Source organism: Arvicanthis niloticus, chromosome 5, assembly GCF_011762505.2.
Source record: "Arvicanthis niloticus isolate mArvNil1 chromosome 5, mArvNil1.pat.X, whole genome shotgun sequence".
Taxonomy (NCBI): domain Eukaryota; kingdom Metazoa; phylum Chordata; class Mammalia; order Rodentia; family Muridae; genus Arvicanthis; species Arvicanthis niloticus.
This window is the reverse complement of record NC_047662.1, coordinates 85,524,280-85,538,032: the sequence shown is the minus strand read 5'-3', so window position 1 is coordinate 85,538,032 and position 13,753 is coordinate 85,524,280. Positions and strand designations below refer to the sequence as shown.

Here is a 13,753-nt window from a genome sequence, read left to right as displayed (position 1 = left end):
AATACATTTTATGACTGAAAAATCCACAACTTTTTCTCTTTTAGTTTGCAACTTAGCTGAACTCTGTCTCTCTCCCTCCTCCCTTTTGTAACAGATGGAAATAAAAGCAACATTACTAGAGAAATAGGAATCTGAGGGACCTAGGACATTAAAACTTTCAAAAGTAAGGAACACTTTAGACACATGGAAGAGGTGTCATCTCACTACCAAGACTTCACTGTTACCAGAAAAATATACAGACAATTCAGCAAAAGCAGCCAAGGGCCAATGAAGCATTTCATCTGTCTCTAGCTTTCTGAAACAGCTGGAATTTACAAAGACAAACTGGTTACTCATACTTCCTATGTAAGGACAGAGATTTTGTACTTTTCTGCCTGCTGTGTTTCTCAAGTCACTTAAGAGGTGCTAATATTGGTTGAATAAGTACATTCTTCTAGAATCATCAAGAATCATTATCATGTCACAAACTCACGTGTTACTAGATGATGGTCAAGGTGATAAAGCAGTAAACATCCACAGGTTAATAATAATTTATTAATAATTTGACAGCCACAGGTAAATAGTAATTAATAGATAATTTTTAATTTGAAGATTTAATTTAGGGCTAGAGAGATGGTTCTGTGGTTAAGAGCACTAGCTGCTCTTCCAAAAGATCCAGGGTTTGACAAATAGGAGAGTACATACTTGTCTTAAGTTATTTTTCTGAACCAGGCTTTAGATAACAACCTCTTTAGCATCTTTTTCTATCACTACAAAATACAAAACAACTTCATTTCCAGGGTAGCTCAATTAGGTATAGCTCCAAGAATGAAACTGAATCTCAGAATCGACCTCATTCCAGCATTCGGTCCAGGACTGAAGATTCCGTCTCCAAATTTGATTTCTGTGGCCCAGATCATACAATGAATGCTTGTGGGAGACCTTTGCAAGATCTTTCACAAGCTCGTTGACAGTCTCCAGACACTGGAGGTCAGGCTAAGTTTAGATTCGGTGGCAGCGAAAATGCGACGCTGACCGGCTTCTGCAAAAGCATTTTTCAGATGTCTACAAGTGTTCTCCGGAGAGAGCGCCTTGGCTCGGGCATAGACAGGGAAAAACGACGCCCAGCACCCTCAAGTCAGTCCCGGGAGCCACCCCTCAATCCGCCATCCTGCTAGCCGGAGCCGCCGACGCGCCGAACTTAGGCTGGCGAGGAAAAGCCTACGTAGTACTGATGCTCTAGACACGACAGTGGCCCACGGGAGAGACTGATTGTCACCTACAGACCCGGGAAAGGGGCGTGGCGGAGGTGTCTTCCAAAGCGCCTGCGCAGAGAGTTGGTTTCCTGGGTATCGTTTGTAGAACTGCGGGAAGACCCGCCCAGCGCCCGGTGTGCGCAGGCGCACACCGCCTTGTAGGAGCTCGGTCTTGTAGGATCTCGGTCTTGTAGGAGGGCCGGTTCCCGAGCGGGTCTCGGGGCGGGGCCGGGGGCGCGGCTAAATGCGGAGGGAGGGTTCGCCTGTCACTCACAGCTCGCTGCTGTTCTGCTGCCACCAAGTTCTCTGAACGGCGAAGGTCATGCTGCCCAACACCGGGTAAGAGGACGGGGATGGGGTGGGGTCAAGGGCCAGTCGGCAGGTCGCCCGCGCTACCCCGAGGGCGCCGAGAGGATCGATGAAGCTGCCGCGCGCTCTGGAACTCCGGTTTGCGGAGAAGATAAGAGTGTCTGGGACCTGCGCGTGCACGGGAACCCAAAGTTGTGTGCTACAGGGACTCAAAAGTTGTCCACTGCAGGGGGCAGCGGTGTCAGATACCCCACCGGGAAAGGTCTCGAGGATAGGTGTTCCGGATGCCCCAGTGTGGCCCCTCCTTGTCTTTAGCTTGGCCTGGTGACAATATTGCTTTCATCTTCTAGGTGAAAGGTCGCTTGGGACAGTGACTTCAGATTTTCTGTTTTTCTGTATGCTTGATTGTAGAACAATTAAAGAATGGTGTTTTGAAAACGCTTTTCAAGTTAATTGCGAGTTAAAATGTTACAATACGAATATTTTGGGGAAGGGGTTAGTTATTTATTTTACTTAAAAATGAAGTGTATTTATCCCAGCCTAGCCAGGTGCGATGGCACCTGCTTTTAATTCCGTCACTCTGAGGCAGAGTCTGAAGGATCTATTGAGTTCAAGGCTATTCTGGTCTATATAGTGAGTGTGCTAAGTCAGCAAAGGCTAAGGAGGAAGAACCCTTCCCACACCCCCCCCCCAAAGCCCACTTATATATTGACACAATTGTGCAGCCAGCCAGTCATCAGGACTTTCCAAAATCAAAACAAATACCCGTTAAACAATGTTCTTCCCATTTCTTTTCGCCCTTAGTTCCTGCCAAACTCAGGTAGGTCCATTATGTTCTGTAAGTTTGTGTATCTTAAGTGGAGTGACAAGTAAATACATTCAGTAATTAGTTTGACACGTATAGACAGCTAAAAGACTTAAATACTTCAAAAGGGTATAAGTCTCCTTAAAACTCCAGTTTCTTTCTGTTTGTATTCTTGGCACTTATAAACATATTTTGTACAACCTTACAGGGACACCTTCTTTTATTTTGGGCTTGCTGTTTTTACCTGACATGTCTTGGGGTGTACTTAGGTTTCCAGTACATGCAGCTTGTCCTTGTCCTCTTGTTTTGTTTTTTATTGTTTTGAGACAAGGTTTGTTTGTGTCCTAGCTATCCTGGACCTCTCTCTGTAGACCAGGCTGGTCTTGAACTCAGGGAGCTCCTCTGCCTCCCCAGAGCTGGGATTAAAGGCATGAACCTGTCCTTGTCCTCTTTAATGGTTGTAAATTATTATTGAAGATCATCATGTATTTAACCTGTTCCCTGATGTTGGATACTAAATCATTTCCAGCTGTTGTGTTATAATTTTGTTGGCCGTGGTTTTATTCCATCTTTGCTTGCATTATTATTCTTTTATTTTGCTTTGGTTTGAGTATAACCCCTGCTGTCTTTGAACTTGTTATATAGACCAGGCTGGTCTTGAACTCACAGACATTTGCCAGCCTTTGCCTCCCAGCTGCTGGGATTAAAAGTCTGTGCCACCATGCCTGGCTTTATTATCCCCCTGTGTGTCTGTTTACACATAGGTGAATGTACCATCTAGGATAAATTCTTGAAAGTGAACTTGCTAAGGGAATATTTTTTTTAATTCTGATATTGCAAGACAGACAGATATTTACCACCAAAAGAATTGCTCCATCAAAACCGTGATTGAGAGTACTGAACCCAATCTAGTCAGTGTCTGGTTCTAAAGATTGAAAAATGGAAGACCCGAGAAGACCCAGAAAGGAAGGAAAGAAGGAAGGGAGGGAGAGAGGGAGAGAGGGAGAGAGGGAGAGAGGGAGAGAGAAAGAAACCCAAATGAGGTGAACTGGAGTTTCCAGATATTAAAATAGTTTATAAAGCTAGAGTAATTAAAAATAGTCCTAATATAGACTAAGTAAATAAAGTATTTGGTAACACAAATCCAGGGGCAGGGTGGGGGCTCCTCATTATTGTTAAAATTTGTATTATTTTTTCACTAGCGAAGGTGAGTCAGTTTGGCCTCCAGAAGCCATTTGGCAATATCTGAGAGGACCGAGTATCACAGTTGAAAGGGGACGCTAAGTGGCGGAGCCCCTAGATGGATATAAGCTACTTACAAGCAATAAACAGCCCCTGATAATGGAACTGTCTAGTCCAAAGTGTGAGCTCTACAGAGACTGAGAAAGTGTGGTTTAAAATCATTTCTGTATCTTCTTACTGACCTGGTTTAACCAGTGAGGTGTTTTTGTCATTGTGCTGTGAGACCTGGGACAGAATCCAGGGCCACGTGCATGTTCAGGCAAGCACCTTTTCAGGCTCCTGGTCCCAGTGGAGCTAGCACCACTACGATTTTTGCCTGATCTCTGAGAACTTGTATATTTATTTGATAAATTTTTATCCTTTATCATGTTTCACAAGTATTTTTTTGAGTTTTCTTATAGCATTTGGCTTTAACTATGGTACTTGTTGAACATGAGTAAATATGCTTCTAGAAAGTCAGAACCATTACTCTGTCCTTTTAAGGCTGGTTTGTTTTTCCGACGTGCCTGTAAGACCACACTAAGATCTTTTATTTTAGGTGGTATTCTGATGTCTTACAATCTTACACTGTCTTTTTTACTTACTTTGTGATGCTGGGGATTGAACTCAGGGATTCACATGCTTTAGACAAGTTCTCCTGAGCTACCTGCCCCCAGCCCTTACCTTTATACTTTTAATACGTATCTCATATTTTATGATGAATGTATATACGTATGTACTATATCCATCTTTTCTCATCCAGCTGAGATTTATTTTGGCCTAGGAAGTAAGTTAGTAAGCCCACCTCATTTTGTTCAGATGGCTTCCCCACCCTTGCAGCCATTAAGCTAATCATCAATTCCTTCTTTTCTATTTGTCCCACCATCATACATGAAGATTTTGTGTGCGTAGGAATCTGTCTCTAGACTCTCCTATGTTACCTAGTCTGTCTACTCATGTATCAGAATCAAATAATTTAAATTGCTCTAGCTTCATAAACCTTTAAAATCCAGAAAAGCCAATTCTCTCCATTTAGATATATGTTTTAGAATCTTCTTGTCTGTTCTTGGGTATTTAGTTTTTGAAACTTTAGAGCCTGAGACTTGCTTGTATATATTTTTAATTATTTTTTATATGGTTAAATTTTTCATCACATTTACTCTAATTTTGAGAGGATCTTAGTGAGTCAAATTATGGGTTGTCTCTGCATTTGTGAGCCCTGGTTACCTACCAATGGCATTGAGAAGAATGCCCTTGCCATTGGCATTCTGATCCTCATGTTAGAGTACCTTCTTAGTAGGACAGATCTGGCTGCCTTTGCCAATCCTGCATCCAATGCCTTGGACTCTGGCTGAGGAAGAATATGCCCTTTATCCTGCTGGGAGTCAGTCCAGCTGGATACCAGGTAAAGGGACATGCCCTGCAAGTCAATAGTTGGCAGACATTTTCATGTGACTACTTAACATTAAAGATCTCTGTATTTGGGTTTTTTTAAATTTTATTTTCATGTGTGTGTATCACAAGTGTTCAGTGCCCTTGGAGGCTATAAGAGGGTGTGAATAATGGCTGATTATGACCTGCCTGATGTGGGTGCCCAGTATTGAACTCTGGCCCTCTGCAAGAGCACAAAGCTCTCTTAACCTCCAAATCATCTCTCTGGCTTCTAAACATCTCTTTAGTTCTATATATATATTTTTCAGAGTCTCACTCCTAGCCTGGGACTCAATATGTAGGCTGGCCTTGAACTCACAAAGATCCCTCTTGCAGTATGCACTACCACGGCTAGCTTTGTATGTAGGTGCAAGGTATGGAATTCGTATCTTGATGCTTGTGTGGCAAGCTCTTTACTGACTGAGCCATCTCCCCTAGGCCTCTACATATCTATCCCTTGTTGTTCTGTCTTATTAACAGAACAGACAGGATCTTTGTTCTTACTTTTAACATGAGACATTCTTTTTATATTCTCCAAAACAGTTCCTAGGTCCTTGTCTTCATTTAGAGGGCCCATGCCTCTGTCAGTGTCTAGATTTTATTATCTGAAATCTCAGTGGTTGGACTTTCTCTCGTCCTTTCCTTTTCCCGCCCTCCCTCCTCCCCATCTCTGTCCCTTCTCTTCCCCTGCCCCTTTTATGTCTTTCTTTCAGGTGGAGTCTCTGACACAACCTGGAACTTACTGTATATCCCACACTGGCCTTGAATTTTTGTTAACTCTACCTTAACTTTCCAAGAGCTGGGATTCCAGGTGTGTAACCACACCAGTATGGGGTTTCTTTTGCCACATGATTAACCTAGCCGGCTTATTGTTTCCCATATGGTACTAAGTATCAAACACCTAGGGCTTCATGCACACTGGAGCATGTCCTGTACTATTTACATATACCCCAACCTTTTCATTTAGACTTAAAAATTATCCGTGTATCTATTTTTTGAGACAGGTTCTCACTGTGTAGCTCTGCCTGGCTTGGAACTTGCTATATAGACCAGGCTGGTCTTGAATTTACAGGGATCTACCTTCCTCTGCCCCCTGCCTCTCAAATACTGGGATTAAAGGCAGGGACTCCCTTGTCCGACAACCTTCGATTGTCTTATATCCTTAATTTCAGTATTCTATTTGGGAACACTTTGTCTGCTAAAGTAAGTTAAGTGTAAGAAGGGGAACGTGTGTGAGTTGGACTGAAGCAAAGGATGCTGTCTCATGTGGATGATATCATTTTCTGTATAAAAAGCTAAAGTAACTTCTGCCATTGACTGGCAAAATTGGACTTGAGTGGATGCTTCATTTATCTATTGTTATGTAATAAACTACCCCATGTTCACTGGATTAAAATGGCTTATTATTCACAATTCTTTGGTATGCTTAGAGTTTTCTACCTCATGTACATTATGTTGAGGTCAAACACACTTCTCACCACGCAGCTTGCCACACACAGGCCTTATAATTGAGTAGAGACCATTGTCGTAGTTAAAGTTCCTGTTTCTGTGATAAAGTACCACTGACCCATGTCACCTCCAGGAGGAAAAGAGGTTTCCTTCAGCTTACATCTTTCAGGAAGAATATGCCCTTTATCCTGCTGGGATTCAGTCAGTCCAGCTGAATACCAGGTAAAGGGACAAGCCCTGTAAGTCATGTGACTACTTAACATTAAAGATCTCTGTATTTGGGTTTTTAAATCAGGGGCCATCACTGAGGAGTCAGGCGGGCATTCGGGCAGGAATGGAAGCATACGCCATGGAGGAGTCCTGTTTTCTGGCTTGCTCTGCATGGCTTGCTCGCCATGCTTTCCTGTAGCACTCTGAACCACCAGCCCAGAAGCGGTATTGAGAAAGAAGGGGCACTTTCTCAACTGCGGTTTCCTCTTCTAAACTGACTGTACCTGACGTCTAGTTGGCATCAACCAGCCAGCACATCGTCTATGTTATGTCTTATGGCTTGGAAGTCTAAGAGTTGGATGGCACTTCTATCCCAGTCTTTTGTTCAACAAAAGCTAGACAACTAAGCCAGAATCTGGGAGGAGAGAATATGTTCCTTTCCTTGATGGAAGGAGTGTCCCAGAATTTGTGGTCACCTCTGAGATTTTTGTTGATCCATAACAGTGTCGTTTAAGCTCAGGTGGTTGGTGTGTGAAGGAAGACACATATTGGCAGCACACCCCTCCCCTTTCTGATGGTGGAGGATGAACACAAGGTCCTGTGCATCTGAGGCAATCACTGCCACTGAACTGTGTGCACTCCCCCCACCCTCCATTTCAATTATTTGGTTGGATTTAGAATCACCTAGAATCACAACTCTGGGTGTTTCTGAAGGGGTTTATAGAGAGGTTTAACTGAAGATGGGAGACCCGTCCTCAGTACAAAGAGAAGTACCATAGCATGGGCTGGGCCTGAACTAAGCACAAAGGGGAAAGGAAGAGTCAAGCGAATTAGCAGCAATGTTTGTCTCTGCTGGCTTCCTAGTTGCAGTCCCACTGTGTGCAATCCCACTGTGACCAGACACCTCACTTTGCCACCACCATGCCTTTCCTGCCATGAATCCCCTCAAACTGGAAGCCCAAATAAACTCCTCATTGATTTAAAACATTTTCAATTTTATTTTATGTGTGTATAGCTGCTTCTATGTTTCTGTGTATCCCTACAGAGGCCAGAAGGGGGAGTAGGATCCTTTGAGCCCAGAGTTAAAGGCATTCATAAGCTGCCTGAAGTGGGTTTAGGGATCCAAATTCTAGTCCTCGATAGAACCCTTAGTGCTATTAACTACTGACCCACTCTCCAACATCCTTCACTGCTCTTAAAAGGCATTTACCAGACTAAGGAGACCAGAAACCAATGTATAAGGAGCAGTCTCACTGGTGGTGTGTGTTCTATAGAAACCCTGGCACGAGTGACTGGGAGATGAGTCCAGCAGCATGTGTGTGTTCTATAGAAACTTTAGTGTGTGTCTGGGAGATGGGTTCAGCAATACTGTAGCTCCATTCTTCCTAAATGGTAGGATGGATAACTTATACATTCATGTGTGGAATTTCATGGATTGATGAAAAATAAATACTTTATGAATCTATTATATAGAATTTCAAAATTAGGCAAAAAAAAAAAAAAAAAACCACCAAAAACCTAAATAGTGTATTGTTCAGTACATAGTTAGACAGGATTTTTCTGTAAAAGGCCAGCTAGTAAATACTTGGTTTTGTGAACCAAAAGGCAACATTGGAGATAGGTGTACTTATGTAAAAGACATGAAAATCAATATTTTTGTTGTAGGTATTCAAAATAATTTGGCAGGATTTTTGTAGTATAGTGTCTGGTGAGAACTTTTGAGGGATTGCCAGAATGATACAACTTTCCAGGATATTATAACAAAGACCACACTCTGGGGCTTAAGATTAGTGTTTTCTGTCTTTAAATTGATTATAAATAAATGTTCATTTGTAAAGGTCGTTCTTAGCTCTAGGCACTCCCCCTACACTCATGGGTAATAATTTGGACTTACTTACTTGTGGGCTGTAATTGGCTGACCCTTGGTTAGTCATAGATGCATAGATATTTTGAGTAATTTCAAAACAATGACTGATAATATTTAAAATCCTTTTTACTTTGTGGGTGGGAAAAGGAAGCATGTAGAATGTTTTAGTTATTTCTTCATTGCCATGACCAAAATACCTCTCAGAAACAAGGGAAAGGAAGGTTTATTTTGATTAATAATTTCAGAGTCTCAGTCCATCATAGTGGCTGGGGGACAGCAGGGACATGTGGAGGCTCTGTATCATAGTGGAACCAAATGTAGAGCAAGGGGCAGAAAGTGGCCAGGCATAACCTTCAAGGGCCTGCCCCCAGTGACCTTCTTCCAGCTGGTCCCCTCTTAAAGGAGCACCCCCAAAAACTCCACAGTTAGGAACAAGTGTTAAAAACGCAAGGCTGTGGAGGATATTTTATTTTCAAACCAGAGAGGTGGGCTGGTGGCTTCTGGAGTATTGGTACTACTCTCTTTCTTGGCTTGGATAGTAAGTACACCATTGGAGAGATGGTTCGGTCAGTTAAGAGCACTAACTGCTCTTCCAGAGGTCCTGAGTTCAATTCCCAGCAAACACATGGTGGCTCACAACCATCTGTAATGGAATCTGGTTCCCTCTTCTGGTGTCTCTGAAGACAGCTACAGTGTACTCATATACATAAAATAAATAAATCTTAAAGCTGTATATGCTCATTTTACATGCTCTTTGTATGTTTATTATATTTTACTAAAAATCACCTTTCTGTCTCTTTCCCACTTCCCTACATTGGTTTCTTCCTATCAACATGATTTATGACTTGAATGGCAGTGTCCCCATAAGCTCAGATGTCTGGCTCCTTGGTCCCCCAGTGCTGGTGCTGTCTGAGTAGGTTTAAGATATGTGGCCATATTGGAAGAAGTGTGAAACCTCAGAGCCAAGCCACCGGTCCTTTTTTGAGCTCTCTGCTTCCTGCTTGTAGCTAAGGTGTGACTTCCCAGCTTACTGAGCAGCCTCTCCATCTCTGCTGAGATGGTGTTGGAGTTTCTCCCTCTGACACCGTAAGACCAAATAAACCCTTCATCTTCTTTCAGTTGCTTTGGTCCTGGTATTTTATCACAGCAATAGAAAAGTAACTAAGACATGATTGTTCCTTATTTCAAAACTACCTCTACCTGCACCTACATTGATTGCCCTACTTCAGGACCAGCTGTTCATTTGTTAATGAAGTCACCTACCTTATTATCACCTAACAGTAGAATAGGTAGAAAGTTTAAAGTTAAGATGGAAAGTGTATTAGTTTGGGTTTCTGTTGCTGTTAAGAGACACCATGACCATGGCAACTCTTATAAAGGAAAACATTTAATTGGGCTTGCCTTACAGTTTCAGAGGTTTAGACCACCGTGGGAAGGATGGCCATGTGCAGGCAGACATGGTGCTGGAGGAAGATCTGAGAGGTCCACATTTGGATTGGCAGGAAAAGAATGAGACACACTGGGCCTGGCTGGAGCTCCTCAAAGCCCACCCACAGTGACACACTCCCTCCAACAAGGCCACACCTCCAATAGTGCCAGTCCCTGAGGCTATGGGGCTGTTTTCATTCCAACTCCCACAGAATGAAATGAGATCTAGGGATGACAGTTTTTGATTCAGGGCCATTTCTAGTCAGCCTAGTCTTGCTCCTTCAGGCTTGTTTAACAGCTTTACTGAGATGTAATTTGCAAAGCAGTTAGTCAGTGGCTCTGCCTCTGCGTTTGCATAGAAAATACTGTCACCACACCCAACTCAGCAACGCACCCAATTAAAAACCTTTTGTTTTGTTTTGTTTTGTTTTGTTGTTTTTCAAGACAGGGTTTCTCTTTGTAGCCTGGCTGATCTGGACCTGTGTAGACCAGGCTGGTCTTGAACTTAGAGATTCACCTGCCTCTGCCTCCGAGGGCTAGGACTAAAGGCATGTACTACCACTTCTATGTGTTTTAAAACCTTTATCAGCTCAAGAAAGAAGCTTCTACCTGAGCTGTCAACTTCCTTCCCTCCTACTCCCGCTCCAGGGAGCTGCTGATTTTGAGTCTGTAGGTTTGACTCTTCTGTCCAGGCCATGTAATCGAGTCTTAATAATGTGATCTATGCGACGGCTTTCTTTTTCTTAGATCGTTTATCCATACTGTAGTATATCTTAGTAACTCCTTCCATTCCATTACTGAGCGCTATTCCATTTTGAGGAATTTATCCACTCATTAGTGGATAATTGATCCATATTTGGGATTTTTCCATTCTGGCTACTATTTTTAGAGAATTTCTTCAAAGATCAAGTGTTACGCATTTATTGTAGAAAATTTGAAATGCACTATAGAATGTAAAGGATAGGAAAAATCTATGTGTAAGTCTGCTACTCGAAAATACACCTTAACAGACATGGTAGTAAGTACCTGTAATCCTAGCACATGAGGATTAAGGGGATCAAGGCTGGCCTGTGCTGCTTGTCTCCACACAGCAACAAATCCAAAAATCTCAAGGTGGGTCCTAAGTCCCTGGGTAAAAGTGCTTGCCAAGTAAGCTTAAGGATCTTGAGTTTAAGTCCCCAGCTCCACTGTAAGAAAAGCTGGGTATGGGTATGCTAACTTGCAACCCTGATACTGTCATGGGCAGAAACAGGAGGATCCTTAAGGTTACAGGTAGTTCGTTGTAGGCTAGGTTACAACCTAACTCCAGGCTCACTAGAGACCCTGTCTCGGGAGGCTTGGATCAGAGGCTGATTAGAGAAGGGAACCTGGTCCTCCTCTGCTCTCTGGGCATCCACTTAGGTACGTAATGCCCACACACATAGATCCTCTATACCATAGCGCCTTCTTAACACTTTTTCTATGGGAAAAACTTACATTTCTTCTCCTTAGGATTTACTCTGTATTTGAGCAGATTTTGTTTGTTAGATCTCAGTAAGATTGCCCAACTGCGGTTGTCATAAATAATTTATCAGTCATGTACAGTGGCAGTATAGTGGGTGGAGGTATAGAAGAAATCCTGAAAATGTGTATGAGCCTGTGTAAATAAAACAGTGTAGTTTCTAATGAGGTCGCCTTTGCTCTGTTTAGGAAGCTAGCGGGATGCACAGTTTTTATCACGGGTGCAAGCCGAGGCATTGGCAAGGCTATTGCATTGAAAGCAGCAAAGGATGGAGCAAATATTGTCATTGCTGCGAAGACCACTCAAAGACACCCGAAACTCCTTGGCACAATCTACACGGCTGCTGAAGAAAGTGAGTGTGACAACTACCATTGCATGGGCTGTCCTCACAGTGGGTTCAGTACATAATTTGCTGTAGAGTTTTATTTAAGCTATTTGAAAGTTACTCTAAAAATAATTGCACTTAGGACCAGTGAGATGGCCCAGAAGGTAAAGAAAGGATCTTCTGCCAAGCCTGACAACCGGAGCTAGGTCTCTAAACCCTCACTGTGGGGAAAATGGCTTTTGCAAATTGTCCTCCAGTCTCAACATGCATGTTGTGGCAAGTACATTAAAACAGACTAAAGAAACAGTGGTGCACATTTTTAATTCCAGCACTCTGGAGGCAAGGGCAGGTGGATATCTGTGAGTCTCAAGATAGCCTGGTTTACTGAGTGAGAACCAGACCAACCAAGACTACATAGACCCTGGCTCAAAAAATTTAAAAAAATTGTACATTTAAAGAAGTATTTATTTTGTTACTTGAGAGAGGTAGTTCTGACGATTTTTCACCTCTAGCTCTTTTGAGCACTATGAGAAATTCTAATTAAATCCTAGCTTAGGGCTGGGACTTTAAGTTAGAGGGACAAAGGCCCTAAGTTCCATTCCCAGCACTGGAAAAAAAGTAATTTCTTAGGAGAGTTATTCTTGCGTGAGAGGTGGAGGTAGATTGGAAGTGAAGAGGAGACATCTGAGGTAGGACCGAGTGAACATGCTAACTGATTTTAGATGTATTTATTTGTGTGAGCGTTAGCATTTTGCCTGTGTGCATGTGTGTACACTGTATTTGTTCCTGATGCCCACAGAGCCCCAGCTGGACTGAAACTATATTTAGTCAGTCTGTCTGTTGTGGTTGTAAGATCTTATGGTTTATCACTATTTCTCTGAAGAGGGGAACCTTTTTACTATCATGGCATCAGAATGAAGGTGTAATCCTGAATACGTGAATGCTTTTTATTTGCTTCTCTTTAGTTGAAGCAGCTGGAGGGAAGGCCTTGCCATGTGTTGTTGACGTGAGAGATGAACAGCAAATCAACAGTGCAGTGGAGAAAGCTGTGGAGAGATTCGGAGGTAATCCCTTGATTCTGAAAGTTATTGAACATTGATAAGATACAGATGTAACAACTTCCAGTTGATGCCTGAAATCACGGGTAGTACCCAACCATATTTGTGCTCTTTCCCCTATCCCTTCATCCCCGAATAAATGTTACATAAATTAGGCTCAGTTAGAGGTGACAGCATCAGTACAATGAGCAGTGAGAACATGCAGTGGAGGGAGGGTCACATGACTGTAGTCTCTTCCTCTCTTGTCACCGACAGTTTGGGGTACATAACTCACTGAAGCAAACTGGTATGTAACAAGTCACAAACAGTTGTTCCCACCCTCGAGCTAATTAGCAACCTCTGCATAGCAGTATTTTCACTGAAGTAGAGAACTTTTACCTTTTCACTGATATTTTCATTTAATCTTATTTTTATTAAGCATATCACTAAAAACAAGATATATTGCATTTACATAGAAACTGGATAGAGTACAGAGAAATTGGGATTAGACAGTGTGTGTGTGTGTGTGTGTGTGTGTGTGTGTATTTTTGTTTGGGATTTAAAACTCAAGATCATTTTCTTTCCCCAGTTTCTAAGACCAGAAAGGAGCCCTTCCCTTTAAGAACAGGAGCTTTGTGGAGCAGGGGAGTAGTATGCTTGGACAGGTCGACCATGAGTCCTGGGTTGTACTAGAGAGAATTCGGCCCAAGGTTCCTGGAGTCAGTTAGAGAAGACTGGTACATAAGGGTTGGAGTTACAACTTGTAAGGACTCAGCCTCCTTGCAGTTTTCCCTGGAGTGCTGGTAATTGGCTGTAACTCTACCATGCCAGTGAGAATCAGAAGCTGCTGTTTTGAAAGAGTAACTGAGTCTGGCATTGGTATATTGATCAGTCATAGAGTCTAACTGTGTGTGTGTGTTATAGACCGATATGAC

At 42.6% G+C, this 13,753-nt stretch overlaps 1 protein-coding gene across 1 annotated transcript in view; it reads left to right on the top strand.

The window, feature by feature from the left end:
• The first annotated feature begins 1,256 nt into the window (after nt 1-1,256).
• The window catches only part of Hsdl2 (hydroxysteroid dehydrogenase like 2), a 39,936-nt gene continuing 27,439 nt past the window's right edge, over nt 1,257-13,753 (top strand). Inside the window, exons 1-3 of the mRNA XM_034504002.1 lie at nt 1,257-1,574; nt 11,645-11,808; nt 12,747-12,845. Of these exons, the coding sequence (XP_034359893.1) occupies nt 1,558-1,574; nt 11,645-11,808; nt 12,747-12,845 (280 nt within the window). The 5' untranslated portion in view covers nt 1,257-1,557. The remainder of the gene's footprint in view (nt 1,575-11,644; nt 11,809-12,746; nt 12,846-13,753) is intronic.